Here is a 21,990-nt window from a genome sequence, read left to right as displayed (position 1 = left end):
TATGAACCCAGAATACTTGAGAAAATGACAAATTAGTGATGAACAAGAAATGGACTGCACATGTCTCCTCAATGCATTGTGACATCCCAGTATCTACAGAGACTCTTCTCAACTCCGCTGCACATTAGGATTAATAGCAGAATACAAAAGTGATACAGTTAAACCTGAAGAAATACATGATTTTCATTTTTCCACTCAGACAAACAGGCAAAGACCTGTTTAATGAAGTGTGGCAGGAAAGGTTTCTTTAACCCTCAATTCATACAAATATAATTAAAATTAAATTAAAACGATCACCTGGAACCTTCACCAACATCATTTAGTCCTTAGGTACAGAAACCAAAGATGAGTTAATCTGTCTCCTGAATACCTATCTAATGCATAATTATTTAAAAGGTTTTACTACTCAGTGGAACAGGAAGTTTAGTGACATCTTTTATTTTAGAACGAGCACGCAGTAAGTCAGTGTCCCACTTTTGATACTGAAGTATTCCACAAGATCAACCATTATGGTTCAATTAGGACCTTTTATCCAAAACACTTGGATTTTAGCACCTTAAATAAGAAGTCAAAGTAACATCATAGTAGTATCAAATGAAGACAGTTAATACCGTGCTCATCATCTGGAAAACATGGACCACACATACTAGGTGCATTTAGTTCTTAACAGAGAGTAAGGCAGAAGGGAAACAATTCCAAGCAATGCATTTGGCTGAATACAATCTGAATAATAATAAAATCATCCCAGTTATACAAAGTCTTTCAAGGAGAAATCAAATTTGCTCCCATACATCAAGAATTCATAGTATTTAAATCAAATGTTCATTTACAATCAACCAGGTCAGCTGGGAATCTGTACCCCCCAAAAAAAAAATCTGGTTACTAAACATCAGTGGTACGTCTAACTCAAAGTTTAACCCTGTACTGTACTGTAACTAGTGCTTTTTCAAAGATTTAAACAAACCCTTAAACTAGTAAAACAAATAGATTTCCAGAGTTAAAGCTATTTCTTCTAGCTCACTGCCTGGATAATGGGGCATATACAACATTTGCTTCCACAGGCACAATTCTTTGGCAGCGGCAGCACCCTGAATGGCATGACTTTTGCTTTCACTCCGACACTGCTCACGTGGGTACTGTAATTCCATTAACATCCCAGCATCGCTTCTGGTAGTACAGGATCTCCTTTCTGCACTGATTTGGAGTGCATCCATTAAATATCTGCCTTAGCTTCTATCATGCTCCTAAGCACCTCCGTGGATTTCTGGGGACAGAGAGAACAGGTTTTGTTTATTTTAAAGAAACAGGCAGTCTAACCAGACGGGTCCTAAACACCGTGATTTCAGGCATCTTTGGCCACTATAACATTATTATTCACAATTTTAGGCAGTTTTGCCAAGTGCGCCTAGCAAACTGGCTTCCAAGAGAATCTTTCAGCACTGTACTCTGCTATCTAACAGCAGTTCCGAATCAATGACTAACTCGCATACCCAACATGGACGCAGCTACTACAAATGAACATCGGTGTATTCTGAGACTGTTTCTTCTTTTCCACTTAACTTAGGTTTGTGATGTTAGACACACAGATTTGTATGTTAATTTCAAACAACAACTAAAACATAAAAAGTTACAAACTAAAGTAGTCAATTGCTGGCATTAAACATTACCTTTCCTGTAACTAAACAAATGGCCAATATTAATAGGTAAACTGGTGTATTTCAACATAAAAGTCTTAACTTCAGTAATCTCTGCTTCCTTCCTTCCTTCCCTCCCAGTAAATTGTATGCAAAATTAGTTTCCCTTCAAGAAAGGGCAGAGCAGCATTCAGTCTGGTTAACGTGTCCGTCATAGATCCTCTCTCTGTTTGGTAGCTCGGTTGTCCTCTTTGATGCTGTTAGATTTCTTGTCTGCGTCTTTTTTCTTCCTTGCTTTTTCAGGTTTTGTTTTGTTTTTCACTTTCTCACTTTCTTCTGCTCCTTTGCCAGGATAAACCTGACCTTCCAGAGTAACATCCGCACACCTTTCTTGATTTATCAGAAAGTCTTTGATCTCCCAGGCGTAACCACCATCACGTAGCATAAAGATTGCACGATTTGAGCCAACAATAAACCTAGAAGAAAGATATATATTTTTTCAGTTAGTTCTGTGCCTTTCAAGCACTACAACATTTTGCATAATTCAGAGCACCTCCACAACTGAGCAACAAGTTTTTTGTTGTTGCCTGAGGATGAGGACAAGAGAACAATTTTCTAGCACAGGTAATAATAAAATGTATTAACTTTACAAATAATCAAGGAGGACTAAGAATGCAAAGAAAACTTAAGAACTAATTTGACACTATATAAAATCCACTAATGGGCATTAAATTTGCTTTATACACTTGCTGCAACCCTTCTCAGCCTCAATTCAAGAGCGCAACACTCCTGTTTCAAAATGATCCTCTCTCCGAAAGAAAAATCACATTTTTTTAGCCAGGGGAACAAAAAGCCTTTTGTGGTGACAAGTCTTCCAAGTGTGATGTTTTCCATCAAGCACATAAAGACAAACTACTGCAGCTAAAACAGCTGAAATGTAACGAGATAAAAAGAAACTAGGCTATACATACGTTATACATAAGCATTATAGATATTTTTGCACCACACCAGAATTTTTGTAGAGTGACTTAAATTGGTATATATAAATTGGTATATAAATTGGTATATAAACTGATACAGAAACAAAGGAATAGTGACAGGCGATGGAAGTGGGGAAGGGCACGCAACGAACAGTTGGAGATTTTCAGGAAGAAAGAAACAAGGGTTCTGTAAAAGCAAGAACTTTATCGTGACATACCAAAGCTTACCTTTGCACATCATAGTTTGCATTAAAGAGACTGCCCTGCCACAAGCTAGTAATTTCTTCCGTCTCCTTTTCCGTGGGATTTCCTGACACCGTGACAAACATCATCAAAGTCTTCCCCTTTTTCGTCAGCTTCAGGATACTTTCAGGCTTGCCTGGATCAATTTTTGAGAAATCTATTGGCGCTGGAGGCCTCTTGTGTTCGGGAAGATCTCCCTCTTCAATGTCATCATCTTTCTGTTTTGAAAAGGAAAAGGAGGGTTTGAACACAACTGTTCCACAAAGCTGTTCTTTTTTTGAACTTTCCCATTGTTTAGAGAATAACTCTGCTTTGTAAAGCGAAAACATTGTGTGGTTTAATGGTGGAGATTCTCAAATCAAACAAAATAGTGAGTTTTGTCTCAAGATACTTAACCAAAAACGCTCTTCCCTTTTATAACCCCCCCCCTCAAAATGATGCACGTGTTGATATTGACAGGTATAATCTCATTTTACCATGTACTGAGAAATATTTCAGCCACAAGACTAATTCAATATAATTCCATCTAGGTACTTTATAAAACAGCACTTTTTTTTTCTCTTCAGTTTCACAGAAATTTATTAAGTATACAAGATGGACTGAGAAAGTTGCACTACAAGGCCTCACACACACGCAACTAAGAGTCATCCATCTGTGTGTTGCTTTCAGAGGTCAAAACTCACTTCTAGGAATCATGGGATCACTTGAGAATTTAATTTTCCTTACTTTGTGTCTTTAAAAATAAAGAGGCAAGAATTCAGAATTTCTATGGTCATACAAGAAAACTTTTATTAAGGGTTTCACAACTCTTCTAATGCAGATGAAGAACAGCTCACATTCTGACAGCGTAATCAGCAAGAGTAAATCGCTGTTATAAAACAGATAAAAAAACCTCGAGGCCTCTGCTGAGGTTGACAGGCATTTAAATATTTGGAAAGGCAGAATTCAAACTGCTGCCCCTTAAAACAGCTTCCAACAGAGAGGAGTGAATATAGTGACAACTTACATTGAGCTAGAACTTGATTTCTTAAACAGTATTTGTAGCACAGAATTAACAAAAAAAAAAAAAAAACCCCAAAAACCCAACCCGAACAGAAAAACACAGAACTCTCATACTGGCAGCCACTTAAACACCAGTAAATCAGCAGGACTTAAGGCAGATATTTTAGGTGCTGTTTTGACTTCAAACTTTTAGTGAAAATATTCATCAATCCTTTAGGAACATGAACTGTAGCAACACCTAACAATGTTCTCCTCAGATGCCTCAAAAGTCAGGAGCCAAGCTTGATTTTTAGATCTAAGTGTGCATTAGCTTCTCAGTTCTGCACATGCAAACTCCACATCATCCTCTTATAACATCCCACTGCAGGGACCGTCCCATACTCTTTCAAGGTTAAGGTTTTGTACGAGTGACCTTCTTTTCCCATCTCAATTATGTAGAGTTTGCTGTCTTTTGACAAGGGAGTTTAACATTTAGTTACCGCAGAATAAAAGTCGTAGAAGCCTTAGATTTTATCCTTTCTTTCCTTACTAATTACATATCTGTTTCGATTTTGCATGTCTGAACCACGCTTTCAAGTAATTCACGTGCCTTTGAAAATTCCACATGAAGTGAACTGGGAGCAAAGGAGAGCCCCAGGAAAGTCCCACTGCCCTCACTAAGTGGGATCGATACTTATTTTAGAGGAAGCTGGAAAATGCTCATGTTGGTAAAGTACTGTGAAAATACAAAATCTTACATGACTGAATGAAGAACGTTCTTCAGATGTAAAAGCAAATCAATCCTAATTTTAGACCAGTTTGGCTAGTGCAAAAGCAACTTATTTCACAGTTTTGAAAGAGAAAGATACGCCTTACACAATACAGAAATTGACTTTGGATTTAGTGACAACACTATTTAATAACATACAGTACCTAATTTTCCCTTAACTATTCAACTAAGTGTTCATAAAGCTGTACTGTTACAGTTTAAATAGAAATACTGTAAGAAGTGGTCAAAAGCTCCCCTATACAACACTTCTTTTCTTGATCCTGTACAAATTATCATGCAGTCTTGTATCTATAAAGCTATCTACAAAGTAAAAGATTCGAAGTGCAAGCTTTTGCTTTGAAATGCCTAGCAGACTCATTCATTTAAAAAGTAACCTGAAGCTTCAGAGGGAACCCGTTACATAGATACAGTAATAACTACACATTCTTTCTCCTCCCCTCAGCTCCCATTCTCATACATTTCTCATCAATGCCCTGGATTTTTATTTTTAAGAATATTATCAATATATAATCACCTAATTCCTTAGCCTACTCAATAATCATAGCTTAGAGTCAAGCCTGAGAAACCTTGAGCTTCTAACAATAATGAACTATTTTAAATATGACATTTCAGTAACAGAAAGACCTCTGGACCAGATTCTCAGTTCTGTTTCCAGCTCCTCTGGACTCAAGGCTGCTGGAGAGTCCCTTCCCATGAGGGAAATCCCTAGATGGCTTTCTTCAAGCTCTAGTTGTGCAACTGAGCTGCTGAAGCAACTGCTATCTCTTTTTCCTGTTCCTCATGCTCATTTTCTACTAGATCACTCTCCCAGTCCGCCCGGCATACACACGGTTGCACCAGCACGGTGCAAAGGGGAGCATAAAAGTCTGAACTGAGAGGTGGCTGCTCATTCTGGAAAGGCGGCTGGAGCCTCAGCCTCACCAGGCTTGTGGCTGACACCAAGGATGTTATAACCACCATCCTCCAATGCTTCTAAACTAATTGCCAGGGAAATAAAAAATATGAGGAGTCATCTCACTCAGTTGAAAGTAATGACACTTGATTCTGTACAGATCTGCACCCTGTGCCCCTCACTCCCGATCATAATTCCTACTCTTATCCAAATTCATAATGGCCCCTTTGTTTCTCATCCCACCCCATCAAGTCCACTCATGCCCTTCCCTTTCTTCTCCTCTATCCTCCAGCCACCACCCCCTCAAGTCTTTCATGTTCCTTATATGTGTCCTGACTACCATCAGGCAAAATGCCATACAGCTGACCATCCCAAACAACTGCTAATTGTTGAGCCCCTGCTTCAGTAATTTTTTTCTTCTAGGGCTCTGGCTGTATGTGCATTTCCTTAGTGGCAATGCCAACCCGAGCAGCAAACTCCCCAGCTGCTCAGCCACATCTGCACGCAACATGGCTACAAGCATTTGTGCAGCACACGGAGAACAGCATCAGAGACCTGCTTCAGCTAAGGAGGAAAATCCCTGAGCAGCCTCCTGACCCTGCCTGCCACACAGCTGGAACAGGATATGCAGCCAGAGTTGCAACAGCATTAACTTGAGTCCCTCCTTCATCCAGGCATCTAATTCATGTACTCTTAAGATGAGCATCTTTAAAGATTTTTCCTATAATGCCAAATTTGGTTGAAGTTGGCCAATATTATCATTTAAGTCTTAATTTTTTAGCAGCTGGGACTACCTGGTCCTTGGCTGATACCACTAACAGAAAGGTGAACCGTGAGCTTTTTATGTAATTTTATTTAAAATTTTAACTCAATTTTCTAAGAATCTCCCTTCCTAAAGGGAGATACACAGTAACAGTCCATGGGATGAACAAGTCCATAATCTGCCAACCAGGTCCAAGGCAGGCATCCTTAATTCTCCCAGAAGTTACTTTATCTATATTATATGTACAAAACCTACTTTTCCACCTGACTTAGAGCTGTAGCTGGTGTTACAGGAGACAGAAGGTTTCCCTCTATTATTTTCTCCAGTTTTTGTGCAAAACGTTCCGGGAAACAGCCGCATGGGAAAGAATAAAAGACACTGATGAGCGCTCTGGCATTTATCAGAACATGATGGAAGACAAAAGTAGTGAAAAGAACCAAACAGCGGCATGACAGCCTCGTGGAGAAAAGAGTGATGGGGAACTGCCAAAGAAAGTCAAGGCAGCGGGGCTCATGGCGATGAAGTGGGACAAGAGAGAGCTGGAGTTAGAAGTCATTACCATGAGGAATGGCAAGGAAGGAAACACCAAACAAAAAGAAACCCAACTACATATCTACTCTGTAAATAAGTATTTCTCCTGCTATCCACCCTTCGGTCACAAAACATATATTCCTTAATACCCCAAAACAGCAGACATTTAAGTCAAACCAGGCTGCTGGCAAGCATCGACAGCATGTTTGGGGCTCAGGCGCCAGGAGGAGGGAAGGGGGCAGCAGGGCACGCTGTGGGCACCGGAGGTGAGGGCAGCTCCCCCAGGAGCCCCTTCTGTACCCGTTCGCCCCCATTTTGTAACCTCCCTACACCCAAACTCGGAGCCTCAGAGGAAGGAAAGCGGCACCTGCCACGCTAAGGCCACCGGGCCTCAGGGATCCCTCCCGCCTGTTCCCGGCCTGGGCCCCAGCTAGGCCCGGGAGAAGGACGGCCGAGCCGCGGGCGCCAAACCTCCCGCCTTCCCCCGGCAGAGGCGCCGCGGGGCCGGGCAGATCAGCCGCGGAGCGCCCGGCAGGGCTGGCCCGAGCCAGGAGCCCGACCCACGGTCCTCCCGCTCCCCGCGCCGACGGCAGCCGCGGGGTCCCTCCTGCGGGATCTGGGAAGCGCAGCCCCGCCGCGGGCCCCCGGCCCCTCCCCGCACCTCCCACTGCTCCAGCAGCCGAGCCATGTCCGCGTCGTTGTAGTCGCGAATGTCCTTCTTCTTGGCCGGCCCCGCCCGCCGCTTCCCCTCCGGCTCGCCGGCCCCGGCCACCGCACACAGCCACAGCGCCAGGCCCAGCAGGGCCCAGCCAGCCACTGCCGCCATCTTCCCCCGAACCTCGCCGCTGCGGGAGGGCGGCCCCGGCCGCTTTAAGGGGCGGGAGCAGCGGCGGCTCCGCCCGGAGGAGGGAGAAGGAGCTGGAGGGGGAGAAGGGGCGAGAGGGGCAGTGACAGCGGGGGCGGGTTGGGGCAGGGACTAGGGGACGGGGTGGCGAGGAGAGCTGCCTTCTCGGCCTGTGCGCGACTGCTCCGAACTGGGGAGGCGGTGCTGCTCTCCGAAGCGTGCCCGAGCACCGGGAGCGAGCCGGGGCGGGGGGAGGATGGCGAGCACCCTCCTCCTCCTCCTCCTGCGCGATGTCGCGCACCGGCGAGTGACGCGCTGTCCCCACACAATGGGCCGCTTGAGGAGGCTCCCGCCCAGCCCCGGCCTGCGGCGGTCGGGGCCGCTCTGCGCGGGGTGCAGCCCCCGTAGGTCCTGGCCCCGACGGGAGATGAAAGGTGGACATTGGTTTTGTTTTTAAAGAACCGTATGATGGACCAACTCCTGGAATATAAGCTATGTGATTTCTTCTTGCTTTTTTTAAAACAGGATGACAAGTATCCGGGTTCACTATGTGATAGGAACTGGGGTCATTGCACTTTCATTTTAACAAGTATCTCAGCTTGAAGAAGACTTAAAAATAAAGCCGTTTGTTACTACAGTACAACTCCAGAACATCTGATCACCACAAAAAATTGAGATAATGGCCTTTTCTTTTTACAGACTACTTTCCCGTTACCCAAACCAAATTACACAGATTGATGCCTCCTTAGCCTTACTACACTTTCCAGTCTTCATTTTTTTTCCTCATGGAAGCTATTTATAATCATCATCTCTTTCGCCTTTTAGACTCAGACTCCAAGAAGTTTAAACTTGGGAACTGAAGGAAGCATCAGAGTAACTGCTACTGGTCGATACTAATTGTGGTCAGGCTGATAAATGAACAGGGTGCTTTTCCATTCAAGCAGAAACACTGAAGGGAGAGCAGGTTCAGGGAAGAGGAACTAGTTCTATAGAGTGAACACTCTGTTACTGCATACAGTCCTATAATGAACCAGGAGCCCACTGCCCTTATGGGCACAGCATGCAAATACAAAAAAAAAGCAGTCAGTAGGTGGGGGCGGGGGAGGCTTTCCAAAGCCTGGACTAACTCCTGATAAGACACTGAAGGGCTATGTAGCTTGTGAGGGCCAGGGAGACATGCCACACGAAGCAGCAGCTTGCCAAGTGCACGCATGAGAAACAGCAGAGGAGGATGTGGGATCCAAGATTTCAGCACCCTGATAAACAACCAGCCTGGTCTGCAACCTCCCTACTGAGGGTTATCGTTTTAGAACATTTCAGACATACTGCCAGTGCGCCTGAGAAACAGGAAGCAGTTAGACCATAGCTATTCATGGAGCTTGTTAAATGTACGGTAACTGAAACGGGGTTTTACTCAAGTACCTTCCACAAAGCTGTCCAATAAGTCACTAATGAGCATATTTGCTTAGTGATTTCTCATTAAATATAATGAACATCAGGTATACTATATCAGATTGCCCTGATTAATGAGGTTTTACCAAAATATGTTTCTGGTAACTTTTGTTATTACTGGATCATGCATACATTCACTGGAAAAAAAAATAAAGACTAAAGATTCAATTTTGGAATGCTGGACTTAGAGCATGAAATATTTTCACTGAATTTCTACTGGGAAATATTTTCTTCAATTCTGTTTTCTTTTATTAGAACAAACCAAGCCAACTTTGACTTTCTTTAATACCTGGTGCTACATTCAGACGTGGATCTCAGAAGTAACCCAATTCCCTTAGGTAAGTGAACAAGTCGTTCAGTATATCCAGCACTGCACCAAACAACACTATGCATTTCCTTGTCATGCACAGAAAAGCTTTAATTTGAAAGGGAGATATCTTTCATGCTTGGCTCTGGCCTTGCAACTATCTCTGTTCAGGCAGAATTCCGTGTCCAGGAAGAACTCATTCGAAGTATGCCCTTTGTGGAGTCAGGAAAAACACCTATTCAGCCTCCTCTGTACTCTGCTCTTCTTTCCCATGCAAGAAACAAAACCAAAGCAGCTAGAAATACGTATCATTGACAGGGGCAAATTAAATTGCATTTTCTTTTTATTGAAGCACACTGTGTTTTGTTCAGAGTATCTATAGAATCATGCAAATACGCTTTTTATAGCTTATGCATTTTCATATTCCTTTGAAGTTTTTATAGTCCGAGGAGCTCACACTACTATGGTTACAATACACAACACATCCAATAAGAGATAGCTACTTTCATTATAGATTGCAAAAGTAAGGTGTTTAAGGCTTTATCCTGTAGCTTGAAGTCCCATCTAGTCATTCCAGGGAATGTCTCAAGCTGCGGCTGTCATTTTTACTTCTGCAACATGCAAATTTTATTAGTAGTATTTTCAATTACAAAGTTACGCCTTATCAGGAAGGCAAATCTACCTCCCCTGTTGATGTAAACTCTTTTCATTATTGAGCAGGGTTGGGTCAAGCTGTAATTTGAGACGATTCAGGATGTTCTAAATTTGTTAATGAAGTTTGGGAGTCTCTTTTTTTTTTCTATAACGTGCATTTTTGGAAGTATATTTGTGCAAAATATACTTCCCATACCATTATTTCTTATGAGTTAGGAGAAGAATGTGCATATATTTTAGCTGCCAGAAGCTCTCTCCAGTCTTTGCTGGTGGTGGGGTTTTGTCTGCAGTTTTCTATTTTAAGTAGATGTAATATGCTGGGTCTTAAAGCTTGTCCCTTGACATTCCTTGGAATGAAACCTTGGAAAGAACAAAGAACTCGACTTCACCAAGGAAAAGGCAGCACCTTCTTGGAAGGGCATATAGACAATTAAGAGATTAAACTAACACGATCAGAAGATCAGCCCTAAGCATGCAGAAGGGAGAATGAACATGCAAGGACTACCTGCTATCAACAAATGCTGTGTCTGGAAGAATTAATTCATTTTAAGAACTCTGGTAATACAAGAGGATATTTAATAGTGGCTCAGATGAATGAGGTTGCGAACAGCAGCCTTTTAGTGATTACTGTGAATATCTAAAATGATTGAGATCTGGGTACAGCTCTGCTCTTTATACAGCCTGATAGGCATTAGAACTGCTTTTGCACCTACCAGCTTAGTAGAGGACTAGGACAATACTGCATTAAATAATACAGAAGACTTGCTGAGCAACAGATCCCAGAAATCTTGAAGCAAGTTTTGAGATGAGCCAGCATTCAGAGTATTTTTACCCTGTCTAAAAGCAGTTATACATTTTACAGAATGTCAGGATATTCTGAGTTACTTTCAGTAAAACATTGAAAATTAATGTCTTTGCAGGTCAAATTATCTTAAGTATTCTAAATGCTCCCCTGCAGAGACAATCTAATACATGAACTCTCATGCAAAGGTAGTGCATATGTTAATTCAGACCTCTGAATGCAGTCACATTCAGAGAAAAACTTGAAGACTCAGACCTGAACATGTTATCTTTAAAAACAAGAGGAATATTTCTAAATCTCAAGAAAGAAAAGAAAATATTCTTTTCAATACTGTTACTAGCAGCAAAGCAAGCAAAATATGCTGTCATCGAGAGCATAAACATTTGAATGATTCAGAATAATTTCAGTCCTCAAATTAATTTCATGCATAAAACGAGCACACTCGCTTGCCATCTACTAAGAGAATGCAGATGTTTGTTCCAGAGCTAGTCAGACCTTGAATTCTCAGGTCCAATTTGAAAAACTAAGTCTTTAATTCAAAATTCTCCCAAATTTGGGGTTAAGTACTGTGACTTGGACATGAAATATTGATTCAGGTACTAACCTGGAAATTCAGATTCTGAATTCAGTTTTGACCACAAAATAAATCTTTACTCTAAATTTATGTTATCCTGTGCATGTGCATTTTATAAATTAAAATTTACTGACTGTATGGAGATGTTTGACAAATGACATTTAGCTTCGTATCATTACCTATCTGATCAGGTTTGGGGAGGGGGCATGACGCCTGACTGTCTAGTCACCTGCAATAAATTCAGAACCACCACATAATGTTCCTGTTAATACTCACCTTACTGCACGATTTGCTACAAATCTCTGCTGGTTAAAACTACGTACTGGTTACACAATTTAAAGTTACCCTATTAAGAAAAGAATTACATTCAATCAATGTCAAAGAAGGTTTACACAGTTCCCACAGGAATTCCATTTATAGTCTAATTTCCACAATCTAAGTGAAATTAATTTTGTAGTCCCAATTTAATTTCAGGTTTACAGGTCAGTTTTGGCACCTACATCTAATGTAAGTAATACATTACATGAACTTCTGATGAATTAAAGGTGCTAGACTTAGACCAGTAATGATCAGCAGCTCTCCTCATGGAACACACAGGCAGAATGAGAAAAGTGTAGGATCAGAGACTCCTATGAAAACATCTATTAAAATTCTCTCATGATATATATTAAAAAAGGGGGGGGGGAAGAACCCAAACCCTTCTGTAGAGCATTACAGCTGCAGGACAGAACATATGACCAAAAGTGCAATTCAGGAAGGGTGGGCCCTTCTACATTTTGTTCAAAATACTGTGTTCTCCTTTCATCTCAAAAAAAAAAAAAAAACCCACCCCAACAAAAACACAGACTGAAGAGTCTGAAGGGAGGGTCTTGGATTCCTGTTTATGCTGGACCATTCTTATCAATAGCATTTACCACTCTTCCATTAAGTGCTTCTGAGTTTCAAGCCAACTGACCTACAAACCTCCATCTGGCCCCTCTTGCCTGCTCCAGGGAGGGACAATGGACACAAGAGCTGTGTTGCACCTACGTCTCTCCTAGGTGCTACCCTCATAAAACATCATTAGGTGTAGGAAGGGAGCCTCATAAAACATGAAGTGTAGGATGGATATCCATATGTGGAGATGGTAGATAAGAACATGAAGCAGAAAGCCATTATTGGCTGTATCAACATAAAATACGGCACAGCCTTCCATTCCGTGCAAGAGGAGTTTTGTAGCTGCATTTTCCTTTTCATAAAAATGTCTCTTTTCCATGTCAATGTATTAAATATCCATGGTAACAGCAGGGGACAACCAATCGATTATATATGGTAAGTGGTGAAAACAACAGTACAATAAATGGTGAATAAAAAGACAACAAAATAAAAACCACTTTTGCTGTATTATCTTTCAGTTGAGCAGTATTTTAGACATAACTGAGATATTTATGTTACTGGTATCTACGTAATAAATTTTTTCTTACCTTTGATATTGTGGTTTTAACTATGCCGTAATTTAAAAAAAAAAAACCAAAACGAAACAACACATCAAAACACCAAGGTTAAGCTTGTCTGCGAAAGCCCACCTATTATTCTAAAAGCTACTTATTTATACACAAAATAATTTTCAAAGAAGAAAAACCAAAACTTGTGACTGTGTTTGCATTTTGCTGTCGCAAATGACCAGTTAACTGTTCCTCCAGATCTCTACCTGTCTTTTTTTGCTACACGCAGACCAGTTCTCAGGTTGCGTCCCTGGTGCATCAACCATGATTACCTCTGCAGACCTGAGACAGACCCAGACTGCGCAGTTTTAGTCTCTCACAAAGTAAATGACTCCAAGTACTGACCACAAACCACTTAGCATCAAACCATTTAAGACAAAATAGACCTTATACCCAATAAACCAGTCAACACACTTACTTTTCCTTATCTATGACTTACCAGTCCATTGCTGCAGAGAGGAAGGCCCAGCTTCTTCCAGCCTCTTCTGCAAAGTCTGCCTCCATGTTAAATTATCTCTTCCATCAGTCTCTGCCAACTTTATCCTCTTTAGTTCTCAGCCCGACAAACCAGCTGCATCCCTCAGAATTGGAGCTATCATCTTGTAATTACCACCTCGTGGGTTTAGTCACATATAGCTGACACAGGGGAACTGCTGAATTGCCTTTTATTCCTTCATCAGCTAGCTCCCTATTAAGTTAGATCGATACATCTATATATACATTTATACAGGCAAGTAATACAAAGTAGTATAACCCATTGTATAGTAACTTCCTCTCACCAACCTGGCCACATACAGTGTTCATAAAATTATTACAACTTGCTGTTCTTCAGCTATTACTCAACACTGGCTACACTGGCAAAAATCAATTCCGCCATCACAAAAAAAGATTTTACTAAGCAATAAAAGGGCCAAGTCCTGTCAGATGATTTGGGAACTTCAGTTTCTGTTGTACTGAGCACAATGCAAAATAAAGATCAATGTGACGAAAGAAGCGCTCATACAAGTAAGCCAATCTTCTGTACACTACTAAGCCATGTTAAAAAGTCTTTTAATCCCTTGAATCTGACAATGCCTGCTGTTTTGAGCCCCAGAGAGTTATTTCATTCAGACTCTGTCAGTGAAATCTTTTTAAAAAGCCAAGCATGGCCACCTGATTTTCATGTCTTCTAAGTCTGTACACCAATTCACAGAGCTGCCCAAGTCCTGCGGGTCACCTTTGGACTCAGCAGCCATGAAATAAATGGGTATGCACACATTCTCCTTGAAAGAGATGTGCAAAAGACTAACGAAGGAAATACTCACCCCAAACATCACCAAGTTACCTCCTAAACCACACAGGTACACCTACTGGCCCATAAAAGCATGTAACTAGCTGATCCTCAATTCTACTCAAATTACTGCAGTCAAGAGAATCTGTCTTCAAGGCTCCCTTTTACAGTAAGACTATGTGTTGATGGTCAAATTATAACTGTGGTAAACCCAGACTATGAGTGATCCTGAACCTAGCCAGGCCAGGTGTACTTATGAAGCAACAACACAGTGTGTAGGAAGGATCTAACAGGCTGCTGCCTCAAGAAATGCCTGTTCCATGGTGAAAACAACCAATTAAGGTGGTATTTTCTACATTTTTTTTTTCCAAACAGCAAACCAAAAGCAATGATCAGGTCACTCTTTATCACACATTTCTTATGCAGAAGAGCTGAACACCCAGGGCTGCTACCAGAGGAAAATGACATTTGGCAAGACTGCCTCAGAGACAGACCGTCCACAAGCAACACCTACTACATGGCAACAATTACCGGTTTTGCTCCTTGCTAACGCTGAGGCAGATAAGCAGTGGATCAGTCCTGCGCACACATTAAAGGACCTCAAAGAATATTTGCTTATTTTATAGCAGTTCCTAAGAGCTTTGGTGGCCCTGTCAGCTGCTGGGAACTGCCATGGGTTACGGCCTAGCTGCGTTTCTGGTGTGGGCAGCTGGGAGGAAGGCTGTCCTTGGGGAATGGCACAAATCACACGGAGCATCACGGCGGGCAGCCGCATCTAAAAATGGAAAACATTATTAGGTCATTTAACACCTCTTCTAGCCAGGGGTGAGACCTACGTTTTCTAAAATGAAATCTTTCAAACCCTAATTAAATGTAGTCAATCCTCATTAAAAATAAACTAGGTTAATATTTATGAGAGGCATTCCTCGTGCTACATAGTGTCTCACTGCCTCATTTAAGGACCTATCTGGAAATATTTTGAAATACAATTCAGCTGGCTTCTCCTGCCCATTGATTTTTTATTTTTTCAGAGTACTCTGAAATCATCCCTATTTATAGTTTAGAAACTGAGTTGTTGGCAGGAAGCCAAAATTGTTTAGGCCCAAATCATGACCTTCCTTTAAACTGCTATAATCTGACTCAAGTAAACAGAATTTCCCTCACGCTGTTGTGTGAGGAGGGATGGGTGGAGAACTGCCATATTTTCGACACACCCAAAGACCAGTATCTGCCCCTTTCCTCAGGCCTGGCTCTATGGCAAGGGTTTCCCCCGCCCCCCAAAAGTGTACATCCTGTTAACCCTCCGCTTTCACATCTGTATTCATCCTGCTCACGTCCCACTCTACAAGTCCGTAGAGAAGGCCAAGGGGTCCTCTAGCTAATGGGTGAGAAAATGTACAAATAAATTTGTCTGAAGCTCTTTAAACGTATGCGATCCATTAGATGGGCTCTGTTTGTGCCAGGACATTGTTGGATCTGGCCTGCAAGTGTGGAGCCTGGTCCAATTTTCATTTATTTCAAGGTCACTTTATACCCCTGCAGTAGTATGAACGTAGCAGGATGTTAATGTAACTGTGAATTGGGGCAAGTGTATTTCTGGATTTCTGTAGCCTGCTAAATGCATTGTAAATGCCCAGAATTAAGAGGCTAACTTAAAAAGGAAAGTCGGATTGAAAGGAGGAAAAGAATGTTATTATTTAGCTACAGTTTGAGCTGCAGCAAAATATGTAACAAATGTAAGATGTGGTTTCCACATGGACTCTGATTATTCAGAATTATGTTGATAGAGATACTGCATAATAGGAGAGAATCTGATGTGTGGGACATAAATATTCTCATCACCATCATTTACCAAACTATATATTCCCTCTGAAAGCATCCCAGGCAGCATTAACCCCATCTTCTCATAACTTGTTCCAGCCCAATTAGTAATTTTAATTTTGTTATTGTTTAATGGCATATACTTGAATGCCTCAGATTTACTGAGTGTAACATCTTGCTTTTGACAAGAGCTGTCTAATAAAGTTCTTGGTGTGCTGCAGAATGGAAACAGGCCAGAGGAGAAAGTCTTTGCTGCAGAGGCTTTCTGTACACAAAGTTAGCGTCAGTAGGTTTACATTTTCCCTGCTAAATTCTAACAAATGGCAACCAGTCTCCAAAAACAATGACAGAAACATGAGAGAGACATTCATTCTCATTGGTGTAAAAAAATGGGTCAAGACCAGCGCTGAGGGAAGTATTTCTGTGTAAATAAAGATGTAGCAATGCCCCATACTATATTTACAGCACCAATCACGGCTTTTTAACGCAATGACAGCGGAGCCAGCCGAACCACCGGCCGTAAGGAAGGCCGCTGTCTTTGGCACTGCGGAACTGTCTTTGATCCACTACCGTACGGGCTGAAACAGGGAACGGATTCTGCTACCTGAAGCCTGACAGTCCGCAAAGGACGCTCGGTGCCGCGGCCCCGGCGCTGCCAGCTCTGCGTTTCCTTCCCGAACCCCGCCGAGCGCTGACAGGGCCGGGAGTTCTCACCGGAACGTCCAACTTACCTGGCGGGCTGCCCGGGGCAGCGGGCCTGGCGGGCGCGGGAAGCGGCACCCGGGACGCCTGTGCCCCGGCGGGCTGGGGCGGCTTCTCAGCTCCCCCCTCGGCATCTCTCCGTCTCCGAGATCCGACCGCACGACGCGCTCCTGCCCAATCGGCGGCCGCACCAGCCCACCCGGGCCGAGCTCATCCGGCTGCCCCTCTCCGGCTCCGCTTCACTTTCCTCCCACCGGCCCGGCCTTTCCCTCCCCGCGCTCACCCCCACGCCGTCATTTATTTATTCAGTCAGCCCTCTTTAATCCCCGCCCGGCGGGGACGGGGTTCGCCTCACGCTGGCGGGGCAGCGCCCGTGAGAGGGCGCGGTGGCCGTTGGTGCCGTTGGTGCCGTTGGCCGGTGTCTGGCGCGGGCCCGCGGCCGCCGGTCGGTCGGTCGGTGCCGGCCGCGGCACGGCGCTGCTGCCCCCTCCGCCCGGGAGGAGCGTGAGGCGGCGGGCGTGGAGCGGGGCGGCGGGGGGAGGGCAGGATTTAAACGAAGGGCGGTGACACCGCACAAAAGATTTCGATAGGCTTAAGTGAGGTTACAGCAAAGGCAACGGGGAGGGGGGAGCCTCCCTCAGAGCCATGCAGCGTCTGGCTGGCAGATCCGCCGCAGCCGCCTCTTCCCAATAGTTTGTCTGAAAGCCTGAGAAAGGGAATTTAAAAGAAGATCCTCCCCGCTTTCTTTTTTTTGCTTTTTTTTTCTTTTTTTCTTTTTTTTTTTTCCCTGGGAGTTGGCGACTCAGCCAGAAAACATGGCAGGAGGAGCGCAAGGCCGGGCGGGTCGCAGCATCCGCGGCTGTAGCCCGGAGCCACCACCCTTGTTTGCGGGAAGAGCCTAAGTTGGTGCGGCGGCGGCCACAGCGGGAGCCGGGCGAGGAGGGGCCGGCGGCGCCGAGTCTGCGGGGCCCTGGGCGACGGGGCATGGACCGCGGCGGCGGGGAGCGAGCTCGCAGCGGCCGCGTGAATGGTCGAGGCAGGAAGGAGTGAGGCAGCGGCAGAAGGAAGGGGAACGGATCCCGCCCGCCCGCCCCCAGCACCCGGATCCGGTGGATTTTTTTTTTCCCCCTCTATTTTTTTTTTTTTCCTTCCCCTCCCGCGGTCCCCACCCCCACTCCCGTCCCGGCTCCCCGCGGTGCCTTCCCCGCGGTGCCCTCTCCCCTCCCCGGCCCGGCGGCGGGGTACGCGGCGGGGCTGTGGCGGCGCGGGTCGGCGGGCGGGCCACACCCTCCGCGGCGCTTCCTGCGAGCCGGCGGCGCGGGGCCGCGGCGGGCGCGCCGGGGGCGGCACATGGTGCGCAGCCGCCGCCCCTCCGGCCCTTGCGAGCTGCGCCCGGCTGGCGCTCGCCGACCGAAGGAGCCGGGGGCACGGTAGCAACTTGGAGGGCTGCGCCCTTGCCCGAACTCCGTGCGACTGCTGGGCGTCTCTGAGGTATTCCGTCTCGTAAAGGGAACTTTGCGCAGGATCCCGCAGCCGGGAAGCCGGAGGAGGTGGTGGAAGGGAGGGAAGCCAACGTGCGGAAAAAGAAAAAAAAAAAAAAAAAAGATATTTTTAGCTAAACGATGCCGGAACGGGGCCCGGGGGCTCCCGGCGAGCGCCGACCCGCCGCGGGAGAGCCGTAGGAGCGGAGGCTGGCGCCGGAGCGGGGCGGGCGCCCCGGCGGAGCTCGCTCCCCGCAGCAGCGGCAGCCCCGGCGCCCAGAGCCTTTTCTTGCTTCCCGGCGATTAATGGAATGATGTTGCGGAAAAGGCAGAGCGATCCTGCCGGGCTCAGTCGGGACTGCTCGGGCGGCGGTGGCAGAGGCGGTGGCAGCGGGGTAGCGAGCGGCATGCGAGTGCCCCCCCGGCGCTATGGCTAGCGGTGGCTCTGGCAAGTCCAGCAGCGAGGTGTCTGGCGGCGGCATCCCCAGCAGCAGTTCCCTGCAGAGGAAGAAGCTCATCTCTATCTGCGACCACTGCAAGATCAAGATGCAACTGGTGGCTGATCTGCTGCTGCTGTCGAGTGAGACCAGGCCGGTGAACACTGAGAGCCTGTCTGTCTTCGGTGAGTCCTTCGAGAAGTGCAGGGACACGATCATTGCCAGGACCAAAGGACTCTCCATCTTGACCCATGACGTCCAGAGCCAGCTCAACATGGGACGCTTCGGGGAGGTGGGGGAAAGCCTGATGGAGATGGGGGAGCTGGTGGTCTCCCTGACCGAATGCTCTGCCCACGCTGCCTACCTGGCTGCAGTGGAGACTCCGGGGGCCCAGCCTGCTATGCCCGGCTTGGTGGATCGCTACAAGGTGACCCGATGTAGGCATGAGGTGGAGCACGGCTGCGGGGTCTTGAAGACCACCCCTTTGGCAGATATGAGCCCTCAGCTTCTGCTGGAGGTTTCTCAGAACATGTCCAAGAACTTGAAATTCCTGACAGACGCCTGCGTGCTGGCCAGTGAGAAATCCAAGGATAAATTTGCTAAGGAGCAGTTCAAACTCAGTGTCAAATGTATGAGCACCAGCGCCTCTGCCCTCTTGGCCTGTGTCAAGGAGGTCAAGACTTCACCCAGCGAGCTGACCAGGAACCGATGCGTCTTGTTCAGTGGACCTTTGGTGCAGTCTGTCTATGCTCTGGTGGGCTTTGCCACTGAGCCCCAGTTTTTGGGTAAAGCTGCCACCATTAATCCAGAGGGCAAAGCTGTGCAAACTGCCATCCTAGGAGGAGCCATGAGTGTGGTATCTGCTTGTGTGCTCCTGACCCAATGCCTCAGGGATATAGCCCAACACCCCGAAAGTAGCACCAAAATGAGCGATTACAGGGAAAGGTTGAGGAACTCAGCTTGCGCCGTCTCGGATGGTTGCAACCTGTTATCTCAGGCACTAAGAGAAAGATCTTCACCCAGGACTTTACCGCCAGTGAACTCCAATTCTGTGAATTAACCCCCACATCTTCTGTTTAGATCCCAGTCATTGCTAAAGGAAAATAATATCCCACCTCCTCGCCCCTTTTTTGTATACCAAAGAATTTGCTTGGATGAGCCCAATCCTTTGATTTCATGTGGTGAAGAAGCAGAGCATATTCAAACTATACGTACTAATAAAGGTAGCCAGTTTTGGCTTCTTGTTACTTTACTTTAAAGTCAAGCAAGTATCTGCAGATAAATTTTCCTTTATTCAACAAGGTCTTTCACAAAAATGGTAATAACAACTGTTTAAAAGTTTTTTATATTTGGGGAGGTGGGGGTATCTTAGAAAAAAGAGGAAAAAAAAAAAGCTTTAATCGCGCTGGGTGCGGTTTTTAAAGTTTGTCTTGTCTTGTCTTCCGAAATTTCCCTTCTAAATTTTACTGTTCGGTTGTGCAGGCAAAAGGTTACCTCAGTTCTCACTCATTTAAAAAAAAAAATGAAAAAACCCAACAACACATAGATGATGGATGTAGCTACTATTTTGTTTGTTTTTGTTTTGTATGACTTTTTTATTTTGCATCAAGTGTTAGGTTAGAAGTGCATTTGGTGTGTAGGAGTGGAAGGACTGGAGGTTGTGATTATGTTTCCATGTGTTGATTTCCAAACTGGGGGAAAAGCTACTGTGAGTGTTTAAACAAACAAACAAAAAATTACACTATAACAAAAGTGATTTTTAATTTTTTTTTTCCAATGTCAGTTTTTATCTTGCATGTACTGGAGTATTTATTTCATCTATTAAAATGTTATGTTTCTCAGATGTCTTTCCGTGAATCTCTTAATACTTGAATAATTGAACAACTAGTCCTGTTTGCATTGTATGTCATTTTCCCCAGGGAATGGGTGGTACAAATGTAACTGTAGTTCTAGACAGCAGCATACAGGCTGCAATTCAGTTCTTTTATTTTTATAAATACTGTCCCTCCTGCAGTACCACCCCTCCTCCTCAGGATGCCTCTGATAGAGATACTCTGTCGTTGTATTTATGGAAAGCTGGACAGTGCTGTATGCGTTGGGACTGCTGTAGCTGCAGAGCGCTGGCGGCTGCTGCAGCGGGGCACAGGCTGGCTTTGTTTGTCTTTATCGGCAGCATTCTGTGTTATCTTTGAGAAGTTTGTGTATTTTTAACTCTTGCAGGTGTGGGCCGTCTGTGTTAAATTTGTGAGTTTCCATATGAATTTATTAAGGATTTCTTGGAAAAACTTTTCCTTGCTGGATAGCCCCGCTTGTTCTGTGTGTCTGCTTAGGAACGTGCAGGTTTGTCGGAGTGGGCCCTTTGATTCCTCAGAGGTGTGTGTCGGAGCCCCTCAGTACAGATTTCTGTCAAAGTAGTTCTAATTTGATGTTGCAGATAATGGGAAAAGTTAACTAACTATTGAGGGCCGCATCCACCTCCAGTTGAATTCCTTGGGAATTGTGAGTGGACCTTAGGGAATACTGCAGCAGTTCCCATAATTGCACTGATTATTTTTTTCAGCCTGGTCTTTGTGGACCTGTGGGGTCTGTTGCCTTCTGTATGTTCCAAGAAGGTAAACAGAAGAGCAGGTCTTCTGGCAAGGAGGTTTTCTTTGCCTGCCCAGCTCCATTGCATAACTGGATTTTTTTTTTCATAGGTCTGCAAATCGAACAATGTTGAAAGCTACTGGAGAATGTACCTTAAAGATGTTACCGTGGTTTAAAGCTTTACTGTACAAGTACTGTCCTGTTTATTCCTTTGAAGAAGTAAACAGTTTGAGTTTGGATATGGAACAGTCCTGGAGTGGTGAAAGGTCTTCCTGTTACAGCTTTATTGTTTCTCTTGCATGTGATGCTTTTACTTAATTTAAAACATGAGTAAAACATCATTGGGTAGTGGACAAATACGTCCTGTCAAAGGAGATGTGCGCTAAGCTTATATATCTATATCTTTGATGTTAGAAAAAACAATTCCTTAATTGTGAACCCCAGTATTAGGTTTTGTTTATTTTTAAATGAAACTTTTCTGACTTCAGGGAATCGTATGATTAAGACTTTTCTTTGTGAAAAATCAGTCTAAGCTGCATTCCTCAGGGGTATGATTTGCTCCCTACGTTATCTCTGATGCATTATAACCCTAGCAGTATGTGCTGCAGAGCCATGGATGTCTGCGTCTATTTTGATAAATAAATAAATATACACACTCACTGTTCTAAGTTTGACTGAGATGCCTCCACAGGTATTTCCTCAGAGGCGCTCTCACATGTGCACGTACACACGTTTTCCCATCTGGATGGCAGGAACAGCTGT

The 21,990-nt window shown here is 44.6% G+C and overlaps 2 protein-coding genes and 1 long non-coding RNA gene across 4 annotated transcripts; 1 reads left to right on the top strand and 2 right to left on the bottom strand.

Annotated features, from left to right (window-relative positions):
- Positions 1–422: 422 nt before the first annotated feature.
- Positions 423–17,131, bottom strand: MESD (mesoderm development LRP chaperone). 2 transcript variants are annotated; one of them, XM_054836337.1, is made up of 3 exons: positions 16,754–17,131; positions 2,843–3,075; positions 423–2,110 (listed from the first exon to the last, which is right to left on the bottom strand). In XM_054836337.1, exons 1-3 carry the CDS (start codon positions 16,856–16,858, stop codon positions 1,846–1,848), a joined length of 603 nt encoding a protein of 200 aa, XP_054692312.1. In that variant the 5' UTR covers positions 16,859–17,131; the 3' UTR covers positions 423–1,845. The 2 variants fall into 2 exon arrangements, with proteins under 2 accessions (XP_054692312.1, XP_054692311.1); XM_054836336.1 differs by lacking the exon at positions 16,754–17,131 and adding an exon at positions 7,476–7,680.
- LOC129210537 (uncharacterized) lies at positions 9,397–14,976 on the bottom strand. The gene is made up of 3 exons (XR_008578565.1): positions 13,371–14,976; positions 11,724–11,793; positions 9,397–10,431 (listed from the first exon to the last, which is right to left on the bottom strand). It is a non-coding gene; the product is annotated as an uncharacterized LOC129210537 (long non-coding RNA).
- A 146-nt stretch (positions 17,132–17,277) lies between the features above and the next one.
- Positions 17,278–20,483, top strand: TLNRD1 (talin rod domain containing 1). The gene has a single exon (XM_054836335.1). The coding sequence runs from the start codon at positions 18,635–18,637 to the stop codon at positions 19,700–19,702; it is 1,068 nt and encodes a 355-aa protein (XP_054692310.1). The 5' UTR covers positions 17,278–18,634; the 3' UTR covers positions 19,703–20,483.
- Positions 20,484–21,990: the final 1,507 nt, after the last annotated feature.

This window comes from Grus americana, chromosome 10, assembly GCF_028858705.1.
Source record: "Grus americana isolate bGruAme1 chromosome 10, bGruAme1.mat, whole genome shotgun sequence".
In the NCBI taxonomy this organism is placed as follows: Eukaryota; Metazoa; Chordata; class Aves; order Gruiformes; family Gruidae; genus Grus; species Grus americana.
This window is presented reverse-complemented; position numbering and strand designations above follow the sequence as displayed.

Bases quoted from the DNA above. Each gene is read 5' to 3' on its own strand.
- MESD (XM_054836336.1), bottom strand. From the start codon at position 7,640: ATGGCGGCAGTGGCTGGCTGGGCCCTGCTGGGCCTGGCGCTGTGGCTG. The intron at 3,076-7,475 runs GTGCGGGGAGGG...TTTTCAAAACAG, and splicing joins GGCTGCTGGAGCAGTGGGAG to AAAGATGATGACATTGAAGA. The intron at 2,111-2,842 runs GTAAGCTTTGGT...TCTTTCTTCTAG, and splicing joins GCAAACTATGATGTGCAAAG to GTTTATTGTTGGCTCAAATC.
- TLNRD1 (XM_054836335.1), top strand. From the start codon at position 18,635: ATGGCTAGCGGTGGCTCTGGCAAGTCCAGCAGCGAGGTGTCTGGCGGC.